Source organism: Triticum dicoccoides, chromosome 2A, assembly GCF_002162155.2.
Source record: "Triticum dicoccoides isolate Atlit2015 ecotype Zavitan chromosome 2A, WEW_v2.0, whole genome shotgun sequence".
In the NCBI taxonomy this organism is placed as follows: Eukaryota; Viridiplantae; Streptophyta; class Magnoliopsida; order Poales; family Poaceae; genus Triticum; species Triticum dicoccoides.
This window is the reverse complement of record NC_041382.1, coordinates 692,223,361-692,250,779: the sequence shown is the minus strand read 5'-3', so window position 1 is coordinate 692,250,779 and position 27,419 is coordinate 692,223,361. Positions and strand designations below refer to the sequence as shown.

Below are 27,419 nucleotides of genomic sequence, written 5' to 3'. Positions count from 1 at the left end.
CCACATGTCAGTGACACAAAGGGGGGGTTATGATCAAAGTGACATGAACTGGGGGGGTTATCATCAATTATTCCGGCAGAAGAAAAGAAAAGAAAAGAAAAGGCAAGGAAAATAGCCGAGGCGAGGCGGAGGAACACGAGCGGGGAGGGAAGGAAGAAATTTCGGAAGGGAATCCATCCGCCCCCCGTCGAGGAGCCAGCTCGCCTCCCAGGCCGCGTCACCCCCCTTCCATCCTCCCCCCCGAGAGGAATCCCTAGTTTCCGGGCCGACGAATCGGGGATCCAAATCCGGAGCCAGTCCACCCTCTTCCTCCCTCCCTCCCACCCACTGCTCTCTCTCTCTCTCTCTTCATCCCGCGATTATTTCTGTTTCGTTTCATCCGCCGTTGTTGCAGTAATTAACAAACAAACGGGACAAAACCCTACCCCGCCGGGCCCAATCCGATCCCAATTCCGCCGCCGGGGCACGGAATTGCCGCCCGTCGCGTCGCGTCGCGCCGGGGGATCGGGATGGCCGCCGCGGACGCAGCCTAGGATGGAGCTGGACTCCTCCGGCGGCTGCTCGGCTGCTCCCGCGGACGCTGTGATCGTCGCCGCTCGGGCCGGGCTCGGAGTCGGGGGCGCGTGGCGGTGGGCGTCGGCCGCGAGGGCGAGATCTCCCCGCGCGGCCTCGGAGTAGGCTAGCTGCCCCGCCCGCGCGCGCGTATGGAGGGGAGCGGCAGGCAGGGGAAGGACGCGGCGCCGGCGTGGGCGCCCAGCGAGGGCACGGTGTTCCGGCCCTTCGTCGCGGGCGCAGGGGCGGGGGCGGCTGAGCCGTCCCCGTCGGGGTCGGGCAGTGGCGTTGCCGCACGCATAAGCAAGCTTCATGGCGTCAAGAGGAAACCGGTACGCCTCATTCTCCTCCTATTTGCCATGTTCCTTACCACAGGCTGGCTCTTGGATGTTGCTGAATTCAGCTTACCATGTTGATGTAGCTTTTGACTGCTCATCGTAGCACTAGTCCATTACCACTGTTGCTTCCTTGCTCCTTGCTAGCATGTTTAGTCAAATGCTCTTAGTTTCGTCTCTATGAACTAACAGGTTTAGAGTGCTGGAGTTTCATATAAGATGGCGTTGTTGTTTGCCCGTCAAGTTTGTAGTGTCTTGTACTGTACTCATTAAGTGCAACTGAAGGGGGGATCACAAATGGGGAGAAAAATGTACGTACCAAACTATATTTAGCTAGTAAGAATGTTCCGAGGTACAGCACTCATTTGTAGCCACTTCAGCATCCACCCTAAGTCCTAATAGTGCTCACTGTTCAGCTAAGAAATGTTGTAGGTAAAGTTCTCCAAGTTTGATGTGCATTTGGATAAGACACAATCCATGCATTTGAATAAGACACCGTCCATGCACTTTTAAGCGACATTTATGGGCGAACATTCTCACTAGTTTGTTTGTATGCGCTATAAACGATTCGATATTACCATATCGAGACATCGAGATGCTGTCTCACTTGTTCGTTACAACTCTTGTTCCATATGCTTTTGTCCTTCAGCTGCCAGCTGACACTTCTTATCGTGTAGTGCGTTGCAAGGCTAACGGCGGACATCATTAACACTTTTGAAAGATGCCACCCTGAGTTTAAGTACTCAGAGACACTAAACCCAAAGCGCTTTCTCACCCATCCTTCGACCCCGGCCCACAATGATGGAGTTGATAATGCAAATTGGGACCTCATATTGTATGTCAACCTGGAGTTGGTCAACAAGACATCAAATCGGAGGTAAATTTTCCCCAGACTTGGTGTTTGATGTGCTCATTAGCTTTGTTTCATCTTCCTGTCCATCTTTTTAGTGCATCATGCACTGTTACTGTATAAATTAGTAGACTATTATAGGGGATGGTATTACTCTTCCAGAATCAGTTACTCCCTCCGATCTGAATTAATTGACCAAGCCTCTATACAGTGTCCATTTTACATTGTATAGAGGCTGCACCAATTAATTTGGATCAGAGGGAGTATGTGAAAAAGGCTTTATACATCCTGACCAGTGATCAATAAACAAGTATGTTCATCTTGAAATTCGCTAAGGCATGTTTGTTGAGAAGTAATTGAAGATTATGCTTATACATATGCAGTTAAGTTAGATGAACTGGCGTCTCCAATTTTCATGTCATGTCCGGAAGTTCTGTTAATAAATCGGAATTGGCTGTCTCAGCATTTGCTGTTCCGAGAGTCTGGAAAGCTGCGGCTGAGCATGACTAGCATATCGTTGAACTGTACCTCTTTCTCATTTTGATACTCAGGTTCGTTGTCAAGGAAATGCTTGGCCAAGGCACGTTTGGCCAAGTTGTGAAATGCTGGGACACAGAAACCAACAAGTATGTTGCTGTGAAGGTTATAAAAAACCAGCCTGCGTTTTATCAGCAGGCCATAATGGAGGTTTCACTGTTGAGAACGGTATGATAGCCCATTAGGAACTTTTTTCATTAATATATGCGATGGCTCACCATTTTAGTTGTGGCTATGCTTGCAGCTAAATCAGAAATTTGATCCTGATGATAAGCACAACATTGTCCGAATGCTAGATTATCTCTCATTCCAAAATCACCTGTGTATTGCCTTTGAAATGCTTGGTCAAAATCTGTAAGTTTACTTCTGTCGAACCTTTTCGGTTGTAGGTTCATTCCTTTTTAGTTTTGTTCAGACTGCACTATGAACTTCGAGATTATAGGTATGAGCTTTTAAAAAGGAATCATTTAAGAGGATTGAAAGTGCAATTTGTACAGGCCTTCTCAAAACAGGTATGGTCTTAGTATGCATTTCCCATTAACTAGTAACCTAGTACCTGTTACTTGATCTTGTTTTACGTTTTCAGATATTGGATGCCATGATAGTGATGAGAGATGGTGGCATCATTCACTGCGATCTGAAACCAGAAAATATCCTCTTAGCTCCGACGTGAGTAGCCCCTATCAGTATTGAATTTTACACTATTATGTTTTGGATGGTATTTTCCCTGGCTAACTATTGCTTGAGGTTGTACAATGAATTTACAGTGCAAAAACAGCTGCAGCAGTGAAAGTTATTGATTTTGGATCAGCATGCCTGGAGGGTAAAACTGTGTACTCATACATCCAGGTTTCTTTAAACTTCTGTAACATCATAATTAAACCCTTTTTTTATTCAAGTAATGTTTGTTATTTGAAAGTAAGACTTCGACCCTTCCTTTTTGCTAGAGCCGCTATTACAGGTCTCCAGAAGTTCTCCTTGGCTATCCGTATCCTATATACAGGGCAAGTTGTTGCATATCATTCACCATAAGGATCTTGCTCAACATTTTCTGGAATGCTCTTTTATATTTATTATTATTATAAAGAGCAATGCTTTCTTCAATGAAGTTCTTTTTGCCTTTTCAAATTACGTGAGCCTTAACAGTTACAGATATACTACTGCGATTGATATGTGGTCATTCGGTTGCATAGTTGCCGAATTGTTTATAGGTCTACCCTTATTTCCTGGGGCATCAGAATATGATGTGCTTAAGCGTATGCTAAAGATTCTCGGGTAGGTCCTGTACCTATAATTTTCTCTCCTAGTTCTGTATCTACATACTATTAAGTACATGTCAGCATGCTAAAGCAGATGCCTCTGCTGAGTTTACTGTTGTTATAATCTTACCCTTTTAGTTCTTTTGGTCAGTTAAGAAATTTACACAGGCGAGCTTTACCATGTTATAATGCTTGTTTTTTTTGTTCCTTTGAATAAAACATTTATAGGGGGCAACCACCAGATGACTTGCTAAGGGAAGCTAAGAATACTACTAAATTTTTTAAACATGTTGGAAGTAGTTATCTGGGTATTGGGCCACATGATGGCCCTGGCACTGCATACAGAATGTTAAGTGAAGACGAGGTTGAGGGGGTAAGTTTCTTGTGGTTCGACAAAATAACATTGATTTCTGTCGTATTATAGACTATCTTAATGCTCTGCCTTGCTATCTATACCAGAGGGAGACCAAAAGGCCGAAATTAGGGAAATGGTACTTCCCACAGCAAAGGTTGGACCAACTAATATATACCTATCCTTGGGACAATACAAAATTGCCAGGTTTGTCTTTTTGTCGTCTCCTTAGTTCTGTGAATAGATTTTGGCTTCTTAGCTGTTGCCTAGAATAGGCTTCAGATCAGTACCATATGTACCCTCGTTGATATTTCCTCCTGCTCACAACGTGTCACTTTTGACATAGCTGCAGTCAAACTTTTGAGTTTGACTACTGTTATCTTTATAAATATCTTGATCGGATTTTGGAAATCACATGTGTAACTTATATTATCAAATGTGCTTTAGTAAATTGTAGTTTTGTCAGGCTTTTTGGATATTATAATAAAACATGGTAGTCAAAGTTGTGCTTTTTAGACTGCTAGTATCTGAAATGACATTTTTTGGGAACTAGAGGGAGCCCTTTCAATCTGCTCCCTGTCAGTATTGTTTTTTTAATTTGCCGTACATGCTGGTGTCCTCTTGAGTTGTAATTTCGTCTTTGAAAGCAATGCATTGTGCCCCTATAAAGGTTATCTTGTTATAGTTAGGCGTTGTGCTGCTTTCGATCAGTAACACGAATGATAAACTGGTTGCAACTTGACTCAGGGTTAGTGGTCATTAGTATGGACTATGGAGTATAGACATTGTAGGGATATTTGCTTCAATTTGGGCTTGGTATTAGAGTACAACTATCTTGAATCTGCAGAATAGAGCTCTTAGAGTACAGCTTGCAAGTTTGATATCATGTTCTCAGGTGTTGCATTTTGATTCAGAGACAGAAAAAGCAGATCGCGTGCTGTTAGTTGATTTCTTGAGGGGACTTCTTGAATTTGATCCAAATAAGCGATGGTCGCCATTTCAGGTATTCCCATGCTAGTTGTGCAATTGTATTGCCTTGGCCTTTATGTAAAGGTTGAGACTTCAATATTTTCAATCTCATTAGAGTCTATTATGTCAGGTTAAGTTGATGAATCGTCATTTCTTTCTATAACAGTATATATATATTTTTACTAGATTTTACTCATGAAAACACAATTTATTCTTACGTACAAGTTGGTAATTTCATATAATTCAGATCCATGTGCAAGGACATGATTTGTACAATCCTATTTCAGGCGTCAGGCCATCCATTCATTACAGGCGAACCTTTTACTGGTCCATACGAGCCCGTCTCTGAGACTCCAAGAATTGTGAGTACGGTTTTACTTCTAGTGTCTTAACTTCGTATTTATCAAAGAAGGAAATTGAAATTAAGCTAGATGACGTGCTTCTGCTTTGGGGTTTGAAATTATCTATCTTTGGAGGAATGACAAGTATATTTGCATAAAAATAAGATTAGGTTGTGAATTTTTGTTGGCATATTGCCTCGTTGAGGATAATGATCAATGGTCTGCGGATAGTTAACTTAATTTCCTGTCTCTTTCATACAGACATACACCAATCGACAAACCTATCAATATGTAAAATGCTCCCTGTGTACACTAGTGTTGTTCTACAGGTTGCATCGTTGATCTTAGTAGATATAAGATAGCTTTCTACCTTAATTAAAAGACAGTTTAGTTTTAGCTTGTAAACACATTCATTCAATCTTTCTTTCTTTCTCAAACCTATCCTGTTTTTGATTTGTGTTGTAGCCTGTTGCTCATGCTGCAGCAGTTGATCACAATCCAGGAGGAGGTCACTGGTTAGTTGCAGGTCTTTCCCCTCAGGTGATAACCACTCTCTTATGTTGCTCCTGAGTTAAATTTGCAGAATTATAATCCTATGGTATCTTTCTTGTCCATTAAAACTGAAATGTCCCGTGTTCTAATTTTTTTTAGGTTGGAAGTGTGAACAGATGTCTACCTCCTAATAACCCCTATCCTCCAAAAATGCCTTTTTCTTATGGGAGTAGTTATGGAAGTCTTGGTAGCCATGGTAGCTATGCTGGCAATGCTGGTCTTGCTAGCAGCTATGGAAGCTATGGTGATGTTAATAATGGCAACATGTATTACTCACCAGTAGGTCCTTCTGGATTTTCACATGTTAGCTCTAGTCCAGATATTAGGCTGAGACCTCGTCTCTCTTACGATAGAGGCATTCGATTGAGCCCTGGAAGTATGGGGCCTATGTCTCTTGGTGCCAGTCCATCACAATTTACCCCACCAAACTACCAGATGCATACCCCGGCTAATTCTACTGGGAAGCATGGCTCTGGTTCTCCTGCGAGTGGAGGCATTCATGGCTCCCCATTGGGAAAAGCTGGACCAGTAGGCCAATACAGCAAGAGGAAGAACATGCCGATGCCACCACATGAATATGCATCTCAGCATGGACAAGGACGACATGGAGATGGTGTCAGTTTTAGTCATTCGGATGCCTATATTCGCGGACATGCTGGCTACTCTCAGCATTCATTACCTAGTTCTGGTCATTCTAGTTGGAGACCACAAATAGCTTCCAGGAGTGGTTTTTCCGTGGAGGCTTCTTCTAGTCATGGGCCTTCCCAAGCATATAATTCACATAATGCTCCACCTTTGCCCTCATTTGACGTATTACCGGATACATCAGCTCCATCAACACTTGATCCTTCTGATTGGGATCCTAATTATAGGTAAGGAATTGTGTGCTCAAATTGCTTCCTGTAAAGTTAGTCTGAATACAAATGGTTACACTGTTCTATTTTGCAGTGATGAGTCACTATTGCAAGAAGACAATTCATTGTCAGCTGATTTAAGCAGCAGCCTTCATATTAGAGATGCAACTGGTCAGCCAGGCGGATCTGCCAGATCAACCCGTGCCCAAAGCCACAACTTTGCAAGCTCTAACCCTTTACCGACAAGCCAAAGGTATTGTGTTCTAAATTTTTTAAATGAGTTTTTGTCAAAACAAGAACCCACCTGACAGAATATCTTGAGATGTCCCTTTTTTTTGCTTCACAAGATCGGTCTTTTCAGTTCAAGAATCAAGACACAACAATCCATGTTATATGATCTGCTCCTTTCCAAGTTATGCCAACTAATTACTTTTGTTGCGCTTCGTAGCTACGGAGCGGGTCAGCAACTTCACTCAGGCTCCCATGGGAGGGGCACCCGTCCTACTGTTCCAATCAATTACGGTGGTTTCAACCCTCCGAACTATCCTCAGCAAAGTCTCCGAGGTCGCCATCAATTTCTTCAACCGAGATACAACCAGCCAACTAACAGTCATATGCGGCCACCGATGGGGAGTCACCAAAGCGGGCAGCCTGCATGGCCTCCCTATGGCATGGGTGAGGGAGTGCCCTGGGGTAATTTCCGAACCCTTTTAGCGGATTCGAGAAGCACCTTTTCTTTTGGTATTCTTAAGTAAGTTGTCCTAATTTGCGCAGGAGGATCAGGCGTGCATCCGTTTACGACGGGCGGGCTACCCTCGTCCCTTCCCAGAAAAGATTATGGGAGCATATTTTAGCGTGGACTCGGAGGAATGCCATTCATTGCCGGGATAAATTATTTGTACTGGCGAAACCGGAGTTGCGATGGTTCTGGCTATTGGTTTCCTTTTTCTTTCCTGCAATGTTGCTGCATTTGCGTTGCTCCATTGGGTCCCTGATTGTCAAGACAGTCTCGAACTCTATGATATATAATAGAATCGATCGTTACAGCATTATCTGGTTGTGTTCACTTGGTGAAGCTTTTCGAGCCTTTGGAATCCGGACTCAGCGCTGTCTTAGAGTTACAACTATCCCAGATTCTACATTGTTTTTTAACTGTTCATTGCTCTCACTGTTGCAATGCCATTGCCTTGGTGCTCGCATACGCTTGGGGTCCGGAAACCTTGGGAGTTTTTCCTTGATACCTGCAGAAACTGAAAGGTTTCCAGTGATATTCATGGGCTCCAATCCAAATAGAGCCGAAATTCCCCTTCTGAAGCATTTTGTCGAAGTTCCGTGGTTGTGTTTGGAATGTGGGAACTATCCCTGTTCTCTAGTCATTTGCGAACTTATGAGGTTCTGTATGAAATTCCCGTTTATGTAACACCCTGAGCAAAAACGGCCGAAACTGGGCCGTCGCGCGGGGAAAAGGAAAGCCGCGACACGACTGCCCGCCGCGCCGCCACTGCCGCTCGCGTGCTCGTTCCCCTCTCCCTCTACTCGATCTCCGGCTGCCGCGACGCGACACCGCAGATGGCCAAGTCTGGGTACACGCGCCCGCCGCCCACGGCCGAGGACGCCGCCGCGCTCCCCGCTCCCAGCGCCGTCCTGTACGTGGCCAACTGCGGGCCGGTGGTGGGGCTGACCCACGACGACGTCGCCGCGGCCTTCGGCGCCTTCGGGGAGGTCGAGGCGGTCAGCGCCGCCGACGACAGCGGCGCGCGCGTCATCGTCCGGTTCCGCGAGCCCGCCGCCGCGGGGGCCGCGATGGCCGCGCTCCACGGGCGCCCCTGCGCCCGCCTCGCGGGCCGCGTGCTGCACATGCGCTACTCGGTGCCCGCCCCGCCCAAGGCCCCCGTCGCCGTCTCCGCTCCCCCGGTGGCCCTCTCGTCGTCGGAGCTCGGCATCCCGGGCGTTCACTTGGTCCAGGAGTTCGTCACTGCCGCCGAGGAACAGGTCCGTGAACTGGAGTCTCAGCGTCCATTGGCGGCTTGCTTGCTGCTAATAAATTTGGGTTGAGCAGCGTCTGTAATTTTGCTCCTTCTGCAGGAGCTTCTTGCAGCCGTGGACAGTAGGCCGTGGAAAAGGTTGGCGAAAAGGCGAGTTCAGCATTACGGTTATGAATTTCTGTATGAAGTAAGTTCGATCTTGTAAGTATATGATCGTCCGGATTGTTCTTCCCTCTGTGACTACGCTTGCCTTTTTGCAATTAGTTAGTTCTATCTATCTATTGGTTACCTTGTTTTGTCTAATAAGTTTGTACTGTTTTATTTGGTACAATAAGTTCATGTACTGTCTAAGGATATAGTAATTCTTTCTTCAGTACAAAATGAAAAAGGTTCCCACTAAAAGAAATGTCAATTGCATTTTGCCTGCCATTGTTAACTCCGTAGCATCAGTGCTCGCCTGCCATTTTGGCAAATTCTTATCCTTAGCCTTGTGTACAAAATGGAAATTGGACAAAAGAATAGGGATTGTTTATGTAACAAGAACTACTTTCCATAGTTTCACCGTGAAATGATATGCAGTCAACTTAACTTCTTCTGTACAAAAGGATGGTTTATGTACCATGAACAATTTTCCATAGTTCCTATCTCCTTTGCCACTCCTTACCTTTAATCATCAAACCTTGATGTGAAGGCTGCTCAAAGTTACATTGTAACGAGGTTTTGTTGACTTTACAGACCAGGAATGTTGATTCGAAGCAGTTTTTGGGTGAATTGCCATCTTTTGTTTCAAAAATCCTTGACAAAATTGTGACATTCCCTGGTGTGAAGAATTGTACTGGAAAACTGGTGGATCAATTGACGGTAAGTTTCCATGTTCCTACCACTGTTTTGGTTTCCACTGAACGTGGCAACTGTAGCTTAAATTTCCTGTTGTTGGTTTGGTCACGGTCTAATTACGGATTTCTTTTCTTACTTATCTATCACTAACAGTATTAGCGGTTGACAACTGATGATAGAATTAACCTGATTGTGCTTACAGGTAAATGAATATCCTTGTGGTGTAGGTTTGTCTCCACACATAGACACACACTCAGCATTCGAAGAAATGATTTTTAGTCTTTCTTTGGCTGGACCTTGCATTATGGAGTTCAGACAATACCCGAAAGGCAGTTGGCGTGCTCCAAGTGTGGTCAGTGGAACTGATGAAGGTAGCATCCAAGATCCACAATGCATACGGAAATCTGTATTTCTACCTCCTCGGTCAATGTTACTCATGTCTGGAGAAGGTCGATATGCTTGGCATCACTATATACCACACCATAAGGTATTTAAGTCAGTATTTTGTTCCTCCTTTAAGCATAACATTGAACATACAGTAATACGAATACACAAGTTAGCTAGTAATCTCTGTAAGTGCCAAATAGTTAACTTGTCGTACTCCAGCTCTAAACATACCATTTCTCATACAGTAATTCAACCGCCAAGGTACATAAATTAACGACTGAACTTCATTTTTATTCACAGGAATCATGTATATGTTGGATAAAAAATCAACCTTATAAATAAGTCTTTGCCAATTCTTCTCTTGTATTTAATACCAAATGATGCAACATTGTATAATGTTGTAATGTGATCCTTGTAGATTGATGACGTGGCTGGTCAAGTCATTAAAAGAAATTCGCGACGGGTTTCCTTCACTTTACGAAAGGTCTGCTGTCAATTTGCATCACTATATACCACACCATAAGGTATTTGATGTGGCTGGTTTACTCACCCCCTTTCTGAATTAAAATTTCAGGCGAGGATGGGTCTTTGCGAATGTGAATATGGGCAATTTTGTGATTCACAGAGCAAGTAAGATATCAACATAGGATTAAGGATAAAATCTTGAACATTACCTGCTACACCATTGGCGAATTCATCATCACCAATCACAGGCTGGTGATCTGGTGGGTGATGTTTCATAGGACAACCACTCCAACTAAGTAAAGTCAGCTGAAGCATACTTGAGCAAACCAATAGATAATGTCACCATTCCAGCAAGTTTTGTATCTTGTAGCGAACTAAGTTTGAGACTGAAATTCTCAAATGAGGCATGTAATTTGCCACCCGGAGGCCCGATTTATCCAATTGAGATATTTTTGTTGTATTTGTATAACTACAGTGATCACCTTTATTCTCATATTGTTAATTCTTGTCGTGGTTTCAACTAAAACCACGGCAAGAATTATGGAATAGAGGGAGTATGATTCTTTCACTGCTGGGTTCTTTTGCTCAATGTTTCATTTGAACTTTAGTGCTTTGGTGTATCCCTGGCGTTTCAGTTCTTTTGCTGGTTTTGTTGACAGATTCGAGCTACTGTTCTGCAGCTATATCATGGGGATGCTTCAGGCTGTACGTTTGAGGCTTGTAGTAATTTGCTACCTTGATCTGAGTGATTCCAAATATTTTAGTACAGAGTGCAGAGTGCAAGCTGGGTAATCATGTGATCTTAATTTAAGATATTACATTCATATCTAGAATGCTGAAGAAACATCATTAAATTGGCTGTATAAGTATAACCTTGTGATACTTTTCTTTAATTGACATTTTACATGAATGTTTACAGCGTCTCGGTAGCAACAAGTATGAACAAAAATTTGATGTACACTTCATTCACAGTGGCGTACTCACATGTCAGGTCTCAGAATTAATGCTGTCCACGCTGCAGCTGGTTCTTCACCCAGTGGTTCATGGTCTCGATCTCAACATCTTGTTTCATCTCTGATGGATGCCTATATTGATCTCAACTTGTTTCATTTCCGATGGAAGCATGCGATGTTGTCTCGGCACACTTGCTCCCCTTTTCACCATGGCGGCCTCGCCTGCAGGCTGGGGTTTCATGTTTCATCCAGTCAAAGACTCCAAAGGAGTTGTATTCTGGGAGAAGGCAAATCATGACAACTGCAGGCAGCAGGAGTTCGATCCGTGACAGTATGAGCTAATCGACACTTGCTAATCTCCAGGTATCAACAAATCTGCAATCTATCCGTGCCATAAGTACTTAAACTGTTAAATGATTGCGTCTGTACTGCAAGTATCCCCATCCAGCATCGAGAACACATGCTCATTTTCGGGGAAATTTTGCTTTTGGTTCCTCTCCACAGATCTGTCCTGCAATGCTGCAGTCTGGACTTTGATCCAACTAGAACCCACCTCTTTCCTCGCCCCCCTCAATCTCATCTCCTTTCTCAGACTATCAGCGCTACTCCAGTTACCTTCAGCAGCAAATAGCTGCGACAGCAAAACATTGTAGCCTGCATGACCATACTGCTTCTCAATGTTGAGCACCTTCTCAGTCGCCCATGCTGCCAACTCCATCTTGCCTTGCGCTTTGCAGGATGCCAGAAGCGATCCCCAGATGGCGATGAAGTTCCCATCCTCAGCCAGGCTTTCTACAAAGTCGTATGCTTCATCCACCCTCCCGGCTTTAGCCAACAAGTCCACGATACAGCAGTGGTGCTGAGGGGTAGCTAAAAGCCCAAATGTTTCCATTGACCTGTACAAAGAAAGACCTTCATCGACGAGTCCAGAGTAATTACATGCTGAAATGGTTGCCAGGAAGGTCACGGCGTCAGGCTTTAACCCCTTGTCTCGCATCAAGTAGAAGAGGGATAGTGCTCTCTCACCGAAACCGTGCTGGCCAAGACCAGAGATCATTGTCGTGTAGGTGACAGTGCTCTTGTCAGTCATGCCACCAAAGACATTCTCTGCTGCAGAAATCTCCCCGCACTTGGAGTACATATCAACAAGAGCTGTGCCTACAAAGACATTGGTATCCAAGGAGTGGCGCAGAGCAAAACAATGTATCTGCTTCCCTGCACATACACCCCCTCCAACGGGGTCACAAGCAGGAAGCACTGAAGCAAGTGTCACTGAAGTAGGTTCCACACCTGCCTCGATCATCGCCCGGAATGCTAAGACTGCCTGTTCAGGCTGGCCACTCTGCGTGTACCCTGCTATCATGGCATTCCAAGTGACTTCATCTCTGTTATTCCCATAGCCATCAAACACTCTCTGAGCCATGTCTATGCGGCCAGACTTGGAGTACATGTCTATTAGATAGCTCTCCAAGCCCTCGCCCTCAATGCCATGTCTGATGAGATACCCATGCGACTGTTTACCAATCTGAAGGTCTCCTGTATTTGATGCTGCAGACAGCACTGCAGTCAATGTCACCGTATCAGGAATGAAACCTGATTTCTGCATCTGATAAACGAGCAACAGGCCCTCCAAGTCAAAATCATTTTGCACAAAAGCAGTGATCATGGTGTTCCAGGAAACAATGTCCTTCTCTGGCAACCGATCGAACAGTTCAAATGCAGTCTGAACATTGCCGCATCTCGAGTACATCACGACAAGCGCATTACCCAGTATCACAGGCAGTGTGCTGTGCATTCCTTTCATCAAGTAGCCATGCAGTTGCTGACCCAACCTGACATCTTGTGACTGCGACGCCGCTGTGACGGCTGACAAGAAAGTCACAACATCCGATGGAACCTCTTTAGACCCCAGTATCTGGATAAAGAGATCCATGGCTTCAGAAAACTGCCCATTCTGCACGTACCCAGTGATCATCGTGTTCCAAACCTCAATGTTCTTCTTGGCAGCACGGTCAAACACCATCCGAGCTGTCTGCACATCGCCAATCTCAGAGAACATGCCGATCGCCGAGCTGACAACAAAGAGATCATTGACATACTCCACCCCATGCTTTATCAGCAAACCATAGAGCAAGAATGGCCAGCTGGGATCGCCGCTCCCCGCCGCCGGGAAGACGTTCACGAAGCTGACCGGCGTGGGCCTAACGCCGTCCTCCAGCATGCGCACGAACATCTCCAGGGCTTCATCGGGACGCCCCGTCTTGACGTACCAGCCAAAGAGGGTGTTCCACGAAACGACGTTCTTCTTGGGCATTGCGTCGAACAGCCTGCGGACGACGTCGACGCCGCCGTGGCGGTACCTCGCGCAGGAGGCGTAGAGGTTGAGCAGCGAGTTGCGGAGGACGGCGGTGTCCGGGAGCGAGCGGGCGCGGCGGAGGAGGTGCGCGTGGACGGACCTCCCGAGGCGCAGGCGGCGGGAGCGGGCGCAGGCGGTGAGCGCGCACGAGTAGGTGTAGTGGTCGGAGCGGGGCGCGGGGCGCGCGGCGTGGTTGAGGAGCGCGTAGAGGCGGAGCGCGTGGTCCGGGAGCGCGGCGGCGACGTAGGCGATGAGGAGCACGTTGCAGAGCAGCGTCGGCGGCGGGCGCGGCAGCGCGTCCAGCAGCAGCCGCCGCGCCTGCTCGAGCCGCCCCTGCTTGCAGAGCTTCTTCACCTGCGCCACCGCCAGCTGCGTCCTGCCCTTGCCTCCGCCGGCGGCATTGGCGGCATTGGTGGGGGCGGGCGGCGACGAGACGGCGCACTGAGGAGGAGCCATGGGGTGGTGTCGCTCCTCCTAGCAGCTCTCGCTCATCTCCTCATCCCCTGTGACTGTGACTGTGAGCTGTGCCTCGTGCCGGGTCGAGCGGCGAGGAGGGCCAGCCACAGACGCATCGACGGCAGAAGCGTACTCGCAAAACCCGCTTTCTTTTTTTGACAGTCCATGCATGGTGCATCTGCTCCCTCCGTCACAAGATGTAAGGCGTTTTTTGACTTAAAAAAAGATTTTACATTATGAGACTGAGGGAGTATATTCTTTCCTTCTTTAATTTCATTAGGGCATCTTCAATGTTGATCCGTAAATTTGCTATGGCATCCGTTCACGAACATGAGACCAGTACACGGACACGAGGGAGCTGGCCATTGGCCATCGAATGCTGCACGCAAACATTTCAAGCCGGATTCAACTAACTGGACGAAATTCATGCAAACACAGTGGGTTTCATCAATGTTTGGATAAAAAATAGCACAGATTATCCGTACATAGCATGCAAATAAGTCAAGTAAAACAATAGTTCAAATTTAACAAAACAGCCGAATGTTCAAAAGTTTTTCATGAACGATCATGTCGTCTCACACATACTGCCCCTAGAATTTCATCCAACAGTCTATGTGCGTAAAATGACCATCCCTGTATCATGTTGTACATAACGATAGCGTGTGCGGGCTACACAATATGTAGAACAACATTGAATGAATGAATGAACCTATCAACAAGTTGAGCAAGAAGAAGCAAAACTTACGATCTCCTCGGCTGCCGCACGCAATGGCCACCTTGCCTCCAACATATCAACTGTGTCATAGAACTTGGTGACTGTGGTCTGGATGGCGTACCATCGATACGATAACGACATCACATTGCAATCATGGATGATGTGCATATTGTACGGCGCAATGTGCTTCGCGCGTGAAACGAATCATGCACGCGCTGCCAGAAGAGCCCTTCTCTGCTCCTGCCTACGAAATCCGCGGATACGGCCAACCACACATCGCACAAAAACTCATCCGCCATGGTCGAGTATCCCTCCATCATTCGTACTCTAAAACAATGACTTGGAGTTCGAAAATAAGTTCAATGTCATTTGACCGAACACCTACCGTGTGTGGTGTCTGCCATGGATGACGGCGACAAGGGGGGCAGAGTGTACTTGCCCACGGACGGGTCCTGGGTGAAGGGTGTCGTCTTAAAAGGCGAGAGGGTGCTGGTTGCGGAGGTCCGCGATGCCTGTGTGCCGACCGAAGAGGTATAGCTGCGACATCAGAGGAGGGGCGTGCTGATGCAAAGCAGGGGCGGATTGGAAGAAAATGAGACCGAAGGGGGGATTTAGTGGGCCGGGGTTGTCGGAGTCCTACGTAGCTGTTGTTCGGACTCCCGCAAAGCCCTCCAACTCTGCTTTCATTTTGCGGGAGAAAGTGCGTCCGGGCCACTCAGCAAACCGACACCGGCCCGCTTTGGATGACACAATACGTCCAGACCATGCGGTCCAGACGTATGTGAACAGTTTAAGGATCAGTGTTGGGGATGCCCTTATAGGATGGGATTCATGGGAAGCCACGTTATCACATACAAAAAGTTTTGGACCCTTTTAGAACGTCCATTGGGAAGGGGTACACTTTGAATGATTTCATTGGCAGCTTCAGTTGTGAGGGGATAACAACTTCTCCAGAACATCATGGCAGTTTTTTCATAAAAATACATTTTTTGTTTAAAACAATCAGTTTGATCTTACGAAGCAACTAAAACTATCAGGAAAAAGCATTCATTTGCCATCCTCGTCCCAGCTGACATTCGTCAGATAACATTACCGAAAGTTCTATTCTTTTGACACTAATTTTTTTTTGCTGAAGTAGTACTCCCTCTGTTTCAAAATAAATGTCTCAACTTTAGTCCAACTTGTACTAAAGTTAGCATAAAATTAAGACATTTATTTTGGGATGGAGGGAGTATATTCTTGCTAGTATAAAGGATGTTGATTTTTTAGGTGGAATGCTCAGATTCTGTCGATTTCATGTTTGTGCTGCTTCAATTTCTTCTCTCCTCCCAAGGGAAAAGACAACTAGGGTTCTAGTCTCCCGTCGATGGTATCTCTGATCTGCCTCATTTCTTTGGCCTTAGGATCATGGGGGAGCGATGGATCTCGAGCCTTTTCGGTGGGAGGGCCCCCTTTTACGTGTTTTTCAGTTTTGGTAGAGTTTGTGTCTTGTTCTAAAAAACGAGACGATGGTGGCTCATTGAAGATGGAATAAGGATCTCCTCGCCTAGGCCTCTTCCCCATGGTGCGTTTAGCATCGCCAGAGGGCGTGAGGAGGTGTGTCTCCGGCGGATCTCGCGGGATTTGATCGGTGGTTGACTTTGGTGGATCTGCTTGTCGGATTTCGGGTTCCGGCAGACCCTTGAGGTTCGAACACTGGGATGCGCGCGGAGATTTCGCCTCCTACCTACCTGCACCCCTCCGCCTCGCTGAGATCTAAGCTATGGAAAGAACAACACAAGAGACACAGGGTTTATACTGGTTCGGGCCACCGTTGTGGTGTAATACCCTACTCCAGTGTGTGATGTGGTGGATTGCCTCTTGGGCTGATGATGATGAATAATACAAGGAAGAACAGCCTAGCGAGGGCCTGTTCTTGGCTGGGGCGATGAACTGCTGGGAGGAGTTCAGTCACCCTTCTCTCTCTCTCTCTTCTCGATTGTTTATCTCGATCTCCTTCCACCTCTATCCTCTAACCTCTCACCTCCTCCAACCTTGTGGGTGGCTGGTCCTATTTATAGAGGCCCTGGTCCTCTTCCCAAATATCGAGCGGGAAGGGAGCCAACAATGGCGGGCTAATTTGAAGGAGGACAGCTAGTACCAGCTATCCTGACAAAAGTAGTCTTCGCCTGCACAAAGCTCTGGTGGTGACGCCGTCTTGGGCTCCACGATGACCTCCGTCTTGCAGTCCTCCTGGACTTGGTCTCGTTGCACCGAAATGGCAACCTTTGCCTGATGCCTCGGTACTCCGCGGCTGCGCTTGCCCCCTTTGCACCAAAGGGGAAAGGAGGACACTGCGCGGGCTGGCACCCGCCTGGCGCCCTTGGTCGTCATGGCTTGCGTCACGGGCACCTCGTGAGGTACCCCGCCTTGATCTCTCCGCCTCCTCGCGAGCCAGCCTGATGAGGCCGTGCCTGAGGAAGCTCCGTGTCGTCCGCCCCGCGAGGCTTGGCCCCTCGCGAGAGTCTTGGGTCTGTGTTGGTGAAGATGAGCCATGCTGGGCCCCCCTTTGAGCCACGCCGCAGGCCGCAGGCAGGCAAGTCTGGGGACCCCCGTTCCCAGAACGCCGACAGTAGCCCCCGGGCCCAAGGCGCGCCCAGACTTGGCCGTGCAGGGAGGCGGAAGGGCAAGAGCGAAGCGCCACGGGCCCTAACAGCCTGCGGCCTTGGGCGCCGCGTGGCGGTTGATTGTACGTGGGTGCCTCCACTTCCCCATGACGCCTCGGCAACTGCACGGATTGGACAAGTTCCTGCATGCAAAGTGGGTCATGATTACCTGCGATCATGGAGGTCGGCGGTTGGCCTTCGCCGGCCATAAGTACGGAACGGCGCACGCCCTTCCAGTCCATCCCTCCTTGCTTCTCCTTCTTCCCGGTCCTTGCTCCGTCCTGCTGCGATGGCTCCGATCCGCCGGTTCTCGACGGCAGAGAAGGGAAAGGCTCCCCGAGAGGAACCAGACCCACTTCCGCCGAAGAAACGGCTCGTCCTCCGTGGCCCGGATGAGGGGCCCATCAGGTGGTGTCGAGGCCTTGGTGCGACCGGGCACCGCCGGGGTTCCCGCTTCCCTTGTACGCCCACATCGAAGGCCCTGAAGGAGCTGATGCTGATCGCCACGGGTGGCGCCGCCGTCGGCGCCGACGGGTCACAAAGGTGTGGGTCGTCCCTCCTGGGGTCCACACCGAGGGCTCCTCCCGAGAGTTCGTGCTCCACGTCGCCATGCCTCCTCAGTCTTGGATTCGCCTTCCTCCCTTCTTCGCCTCCATCATCCCGCAGGGAGAACTCCTGGAGCTTTGGCTACAGCACGCCGGCTGCAGCACCCTCGCGAGGTCGTTGCCCCGGGCGAGGTCTTCATGACTCGGGGCTGGAGCAAAATTGCCCGGGTTTGCAGGACAAGAGGCGCCTTCGCGATCCACTTGAAGTACGACGGTGCTTCGGTGATGTTCTTCAAGGTCTTCGATGCGAACGAGCGCCGACTGGAGTGTTGCCCCGGGAGAGGTGGCCGGGACCCTGCTGTGGTGAGACTGGGCCCGCCGACCGCTCCCTTGGCGGCTCCTCAGGCGGTGGAGGCGTCGGAGGTTCCAGCGACTCCGGCGAGCTCTTCGCGACTCCGGAGACGAGCGACGACAGCTACGAGCCCCCGAGCCGGCGCCGCTCCTGGAGCAGGGCGGGCTCGTCAAGTCACCGCCGACTCTGATCTGGATGGGGTTGGCGCCGGTGCTTGACGGCCCACTGTTGATGATGGCGTCTTTTGCAGGGGCGCGCGTAGTTAGTGTCCCTTTAGGATCTGTTCCCTGCGAGGAATCAAAGACGCGTCCCGTGGGGGCTTGTAAGGTGCCTGTGATCCTGTTTTGTTAATATAACCCTTGTCATAGAATTGTGCGAGTTGCTCATTCCGTCTTAGCTCAGTCCTCCCTTTCGAACCTCACGAGGGCTTGGTGCTCTGCGCCGACAGGTCCCAGTCCCAAGGCGGCTTCAGCCGTCGCTGGTATGCCAGGTCGCGATGTCGTGGTCAAGGCCAGGAGGTGAGCGACCCGGAGTCCGGTAAGAGCCCCTGAGTCGCGATGCTCAGGAGGTCCCCTTTGGTGCTCAAGCAGCCGTCGTTCGGTGAGAAAGGAGAGCGGCGTCGCTAACACGGGATTGCATTAGGTGCGGGGATGGTGCCACGGTAGGTGGCGCTTCCGGGTGGTGACTTATCTCGAGAATCAGGGGCCGCTCTCTGGTGTGTCGCTGGGTCCGTGCATCGGCAGGCGCGAGGTTGCTCGGCGAGGTCCTTGTGTGTCCCTCCCCTCTCGCCCTTGCTCCCCTTTCTGCTCTACGTCCTCGGGTCCCGACCCTTGAGCGAGTCTCAGCCGTCGCTGGTATGCCAGGTCGCGATGCCGTGGACAAGGCCAGAGGGTGAGGGCTGGAGAGCCAGTAAGAGCCCTGAGTCGCGATGCTCAGGTACCCCCCCTTTAACGTGCAAGCGCTTCGCACGGATGAGAGTGAAGGAGACACCGCAAGGGCCTCGCCTGACGCAGCTCCTTTAAGAGATCCTGTAGACCCATCAGAGAAAGAATGAGGGGTTGCCATGACAATTGACAGTCAGTCGTTGGTTGCTTCCGAGGGGTAATGAGGCACTGAAGGCTTGACGAGGTGGCGCCATGAGGGGCTGCCGCGGCCAGAGCTCAGCCATTCAGGTTTGTCGGCGTTGCAGGGACGGACCCATGCGCAAGCGTCGTGCCGTTTGGGAGCAGTTCCGTCAGTTGAGCGGGCAACTAGGTCAAGCACATTAGCCGCGAAGGAGTGGATTCATTTAAATAGATGCTGGGAAGGCGGACATCACTGGGTCAGGCCCGAGCGACTTGGGGATCATGCAGCCCGAGGGGCGCCCCCAACAAGGTAAGCTAACAACATGAAATAAAAGAGATACACGCCGCAGGGGCGGACCCACGTGGCCTGGGAATAATGCAGCCCTGGGGGGCGCTCCCAGCTGGAAGTGAAACTTGAAAGATGTCACCTGATGACGTTGAGGACGAAGGGGTGTTGGTGTAGCAGACTCGGTGGGCTGCGGAAGCCGATCCTCACGAGCCCCCAGGCCCAGGGGCCTCGGGAGGCTCTGGAGGCGCTGGCGGCTCCTCGCGGACCATCTCCATCTCCGCTAGGGCTGCGGAACGCCTAGCCTCTTGTGCCTCCGTGATGCCCCTCATGAGGCACTGGTACATGGCAGCCGCGTTCGGCAAGCCGTAAGGCATGCGAACATAGCTGTGGGGTGGACCTCCGCAGCGCCCCACTCGCGAGGGCCAGAGGCGCTCCGGAGAGGCGACTCGGCTGAGCCCTGGTATGTCGATGCAGACACGCAGCCCACCATCCTCGCCTGGATGGGGAGCCACTGCTGGTAGGCAGTGGCCGCCTTTCATGACTCTTGACTCCTGTAGCTCCTGAATAGCCTTGCTGGCGAACTCCTGAGGGTCTGGCTCTCCTTGCCTTGCTCCTTCTTGAGGGAAACGTGCTTCGAAACACGCCTCCATGTGGTGCCCAAGCGCCTCCCTCATGACCCTGGCTAGGTCGGTGGCCCTCCAGGGGAGAGCCCCCGAGCCCTGCCTGAGGAGGGCGCCGGGCGCGCTTTCCTACGCGATGGAAGGAGGTTCCCCCTGGGCAAGCACGGGCCCAGAGGGGCCTGCCTCCTGAGGGGCCGGGCCGGACGATGTCTTCTTCTTCTTGGGGGCGGTCTCGGGAAGCCTCCTGCTTCCGCGATCCAGGTCTTCCAGTGATGCAGCCTAAAAGGCTCGTTCCAGGGAACACACCGCGTCCTTCTCTTCACAGGGCACCGTGATGACTCCGCCACTTCCTAGCATCTTGAGAACGTTGTAGCCGTGGTGAGTTACGGCCATGAACTTGGCTAGCGCTGGGTACCCAAGGATGGCGTTGTACGGCAGGCGAATGTGAGCGATGTCGAAGTCGATGAGCTCGATGCGGTAGTTATCGCATGCCCCGAAGGTGACAGGGAGGCGGACCTGCCCAATCGGGACCGTGGAGCCGTCGGTGATTCCGGAGAAAGGCTTGGTTGGCTGAAGCTGGCTGTAGGGCACTTGGAGATTGTTGAATGTTTCCACGGACAGGACGTTGAGTCCTGCCCCTCCATCATGAGGGTCCTGGTGACCACCACGTTGCTGATGATTGGGGAACAAAGCATCGGGAGGACTCCGGCTGTAGCCGCACACTTGAGCTGATCTGCTGAGCTGAACTTGATGGCGCACGCCGACCGCCTGAGAGGGCGCGTGGCTTCGAGCCTGGGGAGGACTGCATTCACTTCACGGGCGAACTGCTTGAAGATGCGTTGAGAGGCTGGGGCTTGAGCCCCTCCCAGGATGCAGGCGATCACGCGCGGCTCCTGGAAGCCCCCAGCCCCCTCGTCCTAGTGGCGGTCCTCGTTTCTCCTTCGCTGCGGCGGCAGCGGAGGGAGGCCTGCGTTGCCTTGCGGGCGATCCTCGCGAGGCTGATCCCTCCAGTCTCCCTCGCAAGGCGGGTCTTGCCAGCGATCCTCACGAGGTTGATTGCGCCACCCTTGGCGCGGGCCACGGTCTTCCCAGCATCCTGCGTTCCTTCCTCCTCCTCGACCGTAGCCCCGGTCACCGCGGTCGGGGCGACGGCCGATCCTTCCTTCTCGCACGGCTCGAAGCTCTTGATATTCGTTGGTGTTGTGGGTGTGGAGGTCGTGGTACACACAGTACCGGCTGCCCTTCGAAGGTTCGGGTTGATCTCTGCCCCGCTTGGTGTCTGGTTCTGTCGCGAGCACGGCAGCCCCCTTGCGCTTCACATCCTTGGCCTTGGGCTTCTTCTCTTCTCGGTCTGCGGCAGGCAGCTCGAGGAGGGAGAGACGCCCTTCATCAGCCCTGGCGCACTTGGTTGCCAAGTTGAACAGCTCCAAGGAAGTGCACATGTCTTCATGCATCGCCAGCTCCTCCTTCATCTTGACATCGCACACGCCGTCAGAGAAGGCTGAGATGATGGCCTCCTCAGTCACCTTGGGAATCTTGAGGCATGCGTTGTTGAAGCGCTGGATGTACTTCTGCAGGGTCTCCCCGGGTTGTTGCTTGATGCGGCGCATGTCGCTCACGGTGGGTGGCCGGTCGCGAGTACCTTGGAAGTTGGCGATGAAGCGGGTGCGCATCTCGTCCCAGAAGGAGATCGTGCCTGGAGCCAAGTTCAGGAGCCAGGTGCGGGCCCCGTCCTTGAGCGCCATGGGAAACCAGTTCGCCATGACCTTCTCGTCTCCGTTGGCAGCTTCGATGCCCAGCTCATAGAGCTGGAGGAACTCCGCAGGGTCAGCCGTGCCGTCGTAACAAGGAGGCAGGTCTGGCTTGAACTTGCCGGGCCACGCGACGCTGCGTAGCTCGGTGGTGAAGGCACGATAGCCTGCTGTAGCCACGGGAGGCCTTGGGTGACGGAGAGCTTGGTCTTGCATGTCCCCTCGCGCTGCAGCTGGGAGCAGAGCGGGGTCTTGACGTGCGGGAGCAGGAGCATGGTCGCGACGTGCTGGAGCACGGAGCGCCCGGGCAGCTTCTTGCGGGCGAGGGACTTCTTGACAGCTCTGCTCTTGCCGCGCTGGCACCTGTCGGAGCGGGTTCCGCCCAGGGACCACGCGCCTTGGAGCCATGGCGCCTTCCTGAGGAGGAGGAGGCCGGGGCTCCGCCGGAGCTTCGTCGCCCGCGCGGGGCGGGGTGCGGTGCAGCGGAACGGACGGCGCAGGAGAGCCCCCCGTGGCGCGGACGAGCTCGGCAACGCGGTCGAGCCATTCTTCGTAGACGTCGTCGACGGGACGATAGCGCAGGAGCTCGTTTGCCGCGATGAGCGCAGCTCGAGCCTCCATGGGTGCGCGGAGCGCGCGGGACGAAGAACCAGCTGGGGTGAGCGAGGGAGTTGCGGTGCGGCCGTCTTGCCGCACGGATGGATGCTGAGACGATGCTTGCTGCTCGTCCCCTGCCGGGCCGGTGGCGGCGTTGACGGCAGGTGACGGGGAACGACGAGGACGCCCACCGACAGGAGCCGTCTGGGCGGCGCGGGAAGCGAGGGCGGCCCGACGCTCGGCACGGGCCCGACGAGCGTCAGACATGGGCGCGATGGTCGGAGGAGAATGGGGTGGTGGAAGATGAATTCCGGCGCACCCCTACCTGGCGCGCCAAATGTCGGATTTCGGGTTCCGGCAGACCCTTGAGGTTCGAACACTGGGATGCGCGTGGAGATTTCGCCTCCTACCTATCTGCACCCCTCCGCCTCGCTGAGATCTAAGTTATGGAAAGAACAACACAAGAGACACAGGGTTTATACTGGTTCGGGCCACCGTTGTGGTGTAATATCCTACTCCAGTGTGTGGTGTGGTGGATTGCCTCTTGGGCTGATGATGATGAACAATACAAGGAAGAACAGCCTCGCGAGGGCCTATTCTTGGCTGGGGCGATGAACTGCTGGGAGGAGTTCAGTCACCCTTCTCTCTCTCTCTCTTCTCGATTGTTTATCTCGATCTCCTTCCACCTCTCTCCTCTAACCTCTCACCTCCTCCAACCTTGTGGGTGGCTGGTCCTATTTATAGAGGCCCTGGTCCTCTTCCCAAATATCGAGCGGGAAGGGAGCCAACAATGGCGGGCTAATTTGAAGGGGGACAGCTAGTACCAGCTATCCTGACAAAAGTAGTCTTCGCCTGACGCCGTCTTGGGCTCCACGATGACCTCCGTCTTGTAGTCCTCCTGGCTTTGGTCTCGTTGCACCGAAATGGCAACCTTTGCCTGATGCCTCGGTACTCCGCGGCTGCGCTTGTCCCCTTTGCACCAAAGAGGAAAGGAGGACACTGCGCGGGCTGGCACCCGCCTGGCGCCCTTGGTCGTCATGGCTTGCGTCACGGGCACCTCGTGAGGTACCTCGCCTTGATCTCTCCGCCTCCTCGCGATCCAGTCTGATGAGGCCGTGCCTGAGGAAGCTCCGTGTCGTCCGCCCCACGAGGCTTGGCCCCTCGCGAGGGTCTTGGGTCTGTGTTGGTAAAGATGGGCCGTGCTGGCCCGCCCTTTGAGCCACGCCGCAGGCCGCAGGCAGGCAAGTCTGGGGACCCCCGTTCCCAGAACGCCAACACTGCTCGGATTCGGTCTTCATTCGTCTATGTTTGTGTGTTTTTAGGTTGGATCCTTTCTATATACAATTCTCTTCATTGGTGGCAATTACTATTCTGGTGCGCTGGTTCTATAGGGCCTTAGAACGATGACTTTTTGACCGTCAACTATAACAAGTTTTGCCCGGCTCCGGTGAGAAAGGGGTGATGACTGCGGCGCCTTTGGCTCGCTTTAGTGCTTGTAGTCTTCGCTAAGTGGTCTACGAGTCTGGATGCATTTCTTTTATTTATTTTTTAATATTTGTACTGTCATGATTGAAGATGAATAGATTTGAAGTTTCCCAAACAAAAATTAAAGATTTCTCCTGTCGCAGAAAACCAACCAGTGGTTGGATAGTCAGCAGAGAGGTGGCATCCGAGACACCATTGATCAAATCTCAAATTTGACGTTTTGGTGTCTTATTAATTCAAAATATTATTTTAGTGAAAGGTGATTTTCCCGTCAATAGTAAGGCGTCCAGGGTGTAAACGTCGTGTGGGTGTGTGTGGTGCTGTCTGCTGAGAGTTGTAATCGGTGTTAGAAATAAAAAAGTTTTCATGCATTGCGGGAGCTTGTAGGTTTGATTTGGCTTCTTTGATAGCTGCCTCCCGGTTTCTTGGGTCACTGATGGTTGATTTTGTTGTGACATGTTAAAAAGCAGAAAACCCTATGGAAAACCAATTGTTTTGAAGTCTAGTTAGACTATAGGCTCGACTAAATTATTGGTCACTAACACATGTACAAGGTTTGGCGAAGATTCCTTGATGCCCAAGAGGACATTGTTTTTGTGCCGTGCTTAGATGAATGTCTTGCTTGATGCCTTGGTTGGTACTTATCAAATGAAGGAGAAATTTTGGAGTAGGACTGAAGACTACTACTCCAACATTGTGACCATTCATTCCTGCCACACTCAACGAGGCAAGGCTCTGTTGCTCACCGGTGGGGTGTGATACAAGAGCAATGCAACCGATGGTCCAGTTGTGTTGATAAAGTCAACATTGCATCAGTGAGTGGTGTGCAAATAACAGACTATGTGCCTATCATCCAAGAGCTATACACGCAACACAACAAGAAGGGTGGAGACAAGCCATTTGTGTTGCACCATTACTAGGGCTTGGTCCACTACATATTTTTGGATAAACTTGGTCGATTTGGTGGCTCCTGGATGAAATATATGCATGTTTTAATTTGAATTGTTCGATTGGATGAACCATATGTGTGTTTGTAGTTGAATTGTTGCATATTATGCATTTAAATCATTAGAATAATTATTCAACTACCGTGCAATTGTTTGAAATATATGTCACAAAAGATGAAAGAATTACTAAAACAATATTAGAAAGTCAAATATAGGCGTTCGATTAGGTCCGGACACTTTCTATTTTTCTCATTTTGAGGAGTTAAGGGAGGAGCATTTGAGAAGTTATAGGGCATATTTGATTAGAGATGTCCTTATAGGGCGACTTATCTCCTAGCGACTCCACTCGCTTTCTCTCTTTTCCCCTTTCTTCCTAGTTTGTCACTAGCAAAGCAGAGGCCGTCAAACCCATGGCGAGCACCACCAACCACCACAATTGGGAACCGGGAGGACCGTCGCCGACGCCGCATGATGCTACTCTGCCGCATCGGCAACCCTGCTATTGCAATCCCGCCATGGCTGCGGCTGCATTGATGCAAGCAGGAAGGGATCACACCATCAACACCCACGCAGGAACACATCTCTGATTATCTCTGATTCGCAGCATCGGGCGAGCAACGCGTTGCTGAAAGTGCGTTATATCGACTAGAGGGGGGTGAATAGGCGATTTTTACGAAATTCTTCACTGAGGAATTGCTGGTGAGGAAATTTCTTAGCGAAGAACTACTAGCAGCGGAATAAGTACTCAAAAGTAAACACAACAGAATACAAGCATAGTCATCATGATGAAATGAAGACAGACACAGAGTACAAGAAGCGTAATCACAGGATAACACAGGATGAAGACAAACAGACTGAAGAAATTGAACCGAGGAAATTGAGAAAGTCTTCAGTCAAAGTCTTCAAACACAGATATGAACAAACATACAACACAATTATAAGGAAATGAAAGAGTTGAGGAAATAGAACCAGTAAGCTCGGTGAATACAATGATTTGGTAGAGCAGTTCCAACTGCTGTCTCAGTTGTACGTCTGGTTGGAGCGGCTAAGTATTTAAACTCGAGGACACACAGTCCCGGACACCCAGTCAAGGACACTTAGTCCAAGACACCCAGTCCTCACCGTATTCTCCTTGAACTAAGGTCACACAGACCTCGTCCAATCACTCGTGGTAAGTCTTCAGGCGACTTCCAAACCTTCACAAACTTGGTCACTCGATGATCCACAATTCCTCTTGGATGCTCTAGACCATGACGCCTAACCGTCTGGAAGAAGCACAGTCTTCAAAGGTAACAAGCGTCGGATCCACTCAGGATCAATCTCTTCAGTGATGCTCAATCACTTGGGGTTTGTAGGTGTTTGGGTTTTGGGTTTTTGGTTTTTCCTCACTTGATGATTTTCGCTCAAAGTCCTCGGAGGATGGGTTGCTCTCAAATGACAAGTGTCATTTCTCTCGGAGCAGCCAACCAGCTAGTGGTTGTAGGGGGCGGCTATTTATAGCCTAGGGAGCAGCCCGACATGATAAGACATAAATGCCCTTAAATGATATGACCGTTAGGTGGATAGATATTTTGGGACAGTTGGCGCATAGCACAACAACGGTCGGAATTTTGAGTAGCAAAATCCTTAGGGCTATCATGTTCCTCACTGTGTAGGCAATCCGCACTGGCGAATTCCTAACTCCTCAGTCAGGACAAATTCCTCAGAGACCAGAAGAACTTCGTCTCTGTCACTGAAGAAATTGACTGAACTATATGAGATTTTCAATGGCTTCACTCGAAGGGATTGGTAGGTGTAGGATTTTGAGTTGAGCATCACATGGAAATTTTTCCTTAGTATTTCCTCGACCCCCTTTAACAGTACGGTGTTTCCTATGACTCAAGAAAGAGAAAAACAAAACTATGAACACGAAAGTCTTCAAGCTTCATATTTCTCGCATGAATATCAAGTCTTCACGAACACACCAATTTCTTCACTTTCAAAGTCTTCATGAAAGTCTTCAGAAATACCAAAATCTTCAGTCGAAGATATTCATTTTTAGGGGTCGACTTTTCCTGTAAATATCAAACTCCTCATAGAATTATAGAGCTGTGTACACTCACACACACATTAGTCCCTTAACCTATAAGTCTTGAATACACCAAAATCACTAAGAGGCACTAGATGCACTTATAATCTCCCCCTTTTTGGTGATTGATGACAATATAGGTTAAGTTTTCAACGGGGATAAACATATGAAGTGTAAATACTGATATTGAGGAATTTGATTGCAAGATATAGAAGAATTCCCCATGAAGATGTGCATAGTGAGGAATTTGCTTTTGAAGCAATGCACACTTGAAGAGTTGAATCATGGAGATCTCCCCCTA

The 27,419-nt window shown here is 50.0% G+C and overlaps 3 protein-coding genes across 3 annotated transcripts; 2 read left to right on the top strand and 1 right to left on the bottom strand.

Annotated features, from left to right (window-relative positions):
• Positions 1-114: 114 nt before the first annotated feature.
• On the top strand, positions 115-7,697 carry LOC119356306 (dual specificity protein kinase YAK1 homolog). Its single transcript, XM_037623249.1, has 18 exons — positions 115-884; positions 1,565-1,764; positions 2,289-2,442; positions 2,519-2,628; positions 2,717-2,786; positions 2,861-2,943; positions 3,042-3,123; positions 3,222-3,262; positions 3,427-3,549; positions 3,762-3,906; positions 3,993-4,092; positions 4,800-4,888; positions 5,142-5,216; positions 5,661-5,735; positions 5,847-6,619; positions 6,696-6,854; positions 7,050-7,294; positions 7,376-7,697. The coding sequence occupies exons 1-18, from the start codon at positions 705-707 to the stop codon at positions 7,453-7,455; spliced, it is 2,784 nt and encodes a 927-aa protein (XP_037479146.1). The 5' UTR covers positions 115-704; the 3' UTR covers positions 7,456-7,697.
• Positions 7,698-8,082: 385 nt separating this feature from the next.
• LOC119356307 (alkylated DNA repair protein ALKBH8 homolog) lies at positions 8,083-10,864 on the top strand. Its single transcript, XM_037623250.1, has 6 exons — positions 8,083-8,593; positions 8,687-8,773; positions 9,322-9,447; positions 9,626-9,910; positions 10,229-10,294; positions 10,385-10,864. The coding sequence occupies exons 1-6, from the start codon at positions 8,171-8,173 to the stop codon at positions 10,442-10,444; spliced, it is 1,047 nt and encodes a 348-aa protein (XP_037479147.1). The 5' UTR covers positions 8,083-8,170; the 3' UTR covers positions 10,445-10,864.
• Positions 10,865-11,129: 265 nt separating this feature from the next.
• LOC119356305 (pentatricopeptide repeat-containing protein At3g22150, chloroplastic-like) lies at positions 11,130-14,097 on the bottom strand. Its single transcript, XM_037623248.1, has one exon. The coding sequence runs from the start codon at positions 14,038-14,040 to the stop codon at positions 11,638-11,640; it is 2,403 nt and encodes an 800-aa protein (XP_037479145.1). The 5' UTR covers positions 14,041-14,097; the 3' UTR covers positions 11,130-11,637.
• Positions 14,098-27,419: the final 13,322 nt, after the last annotated feature.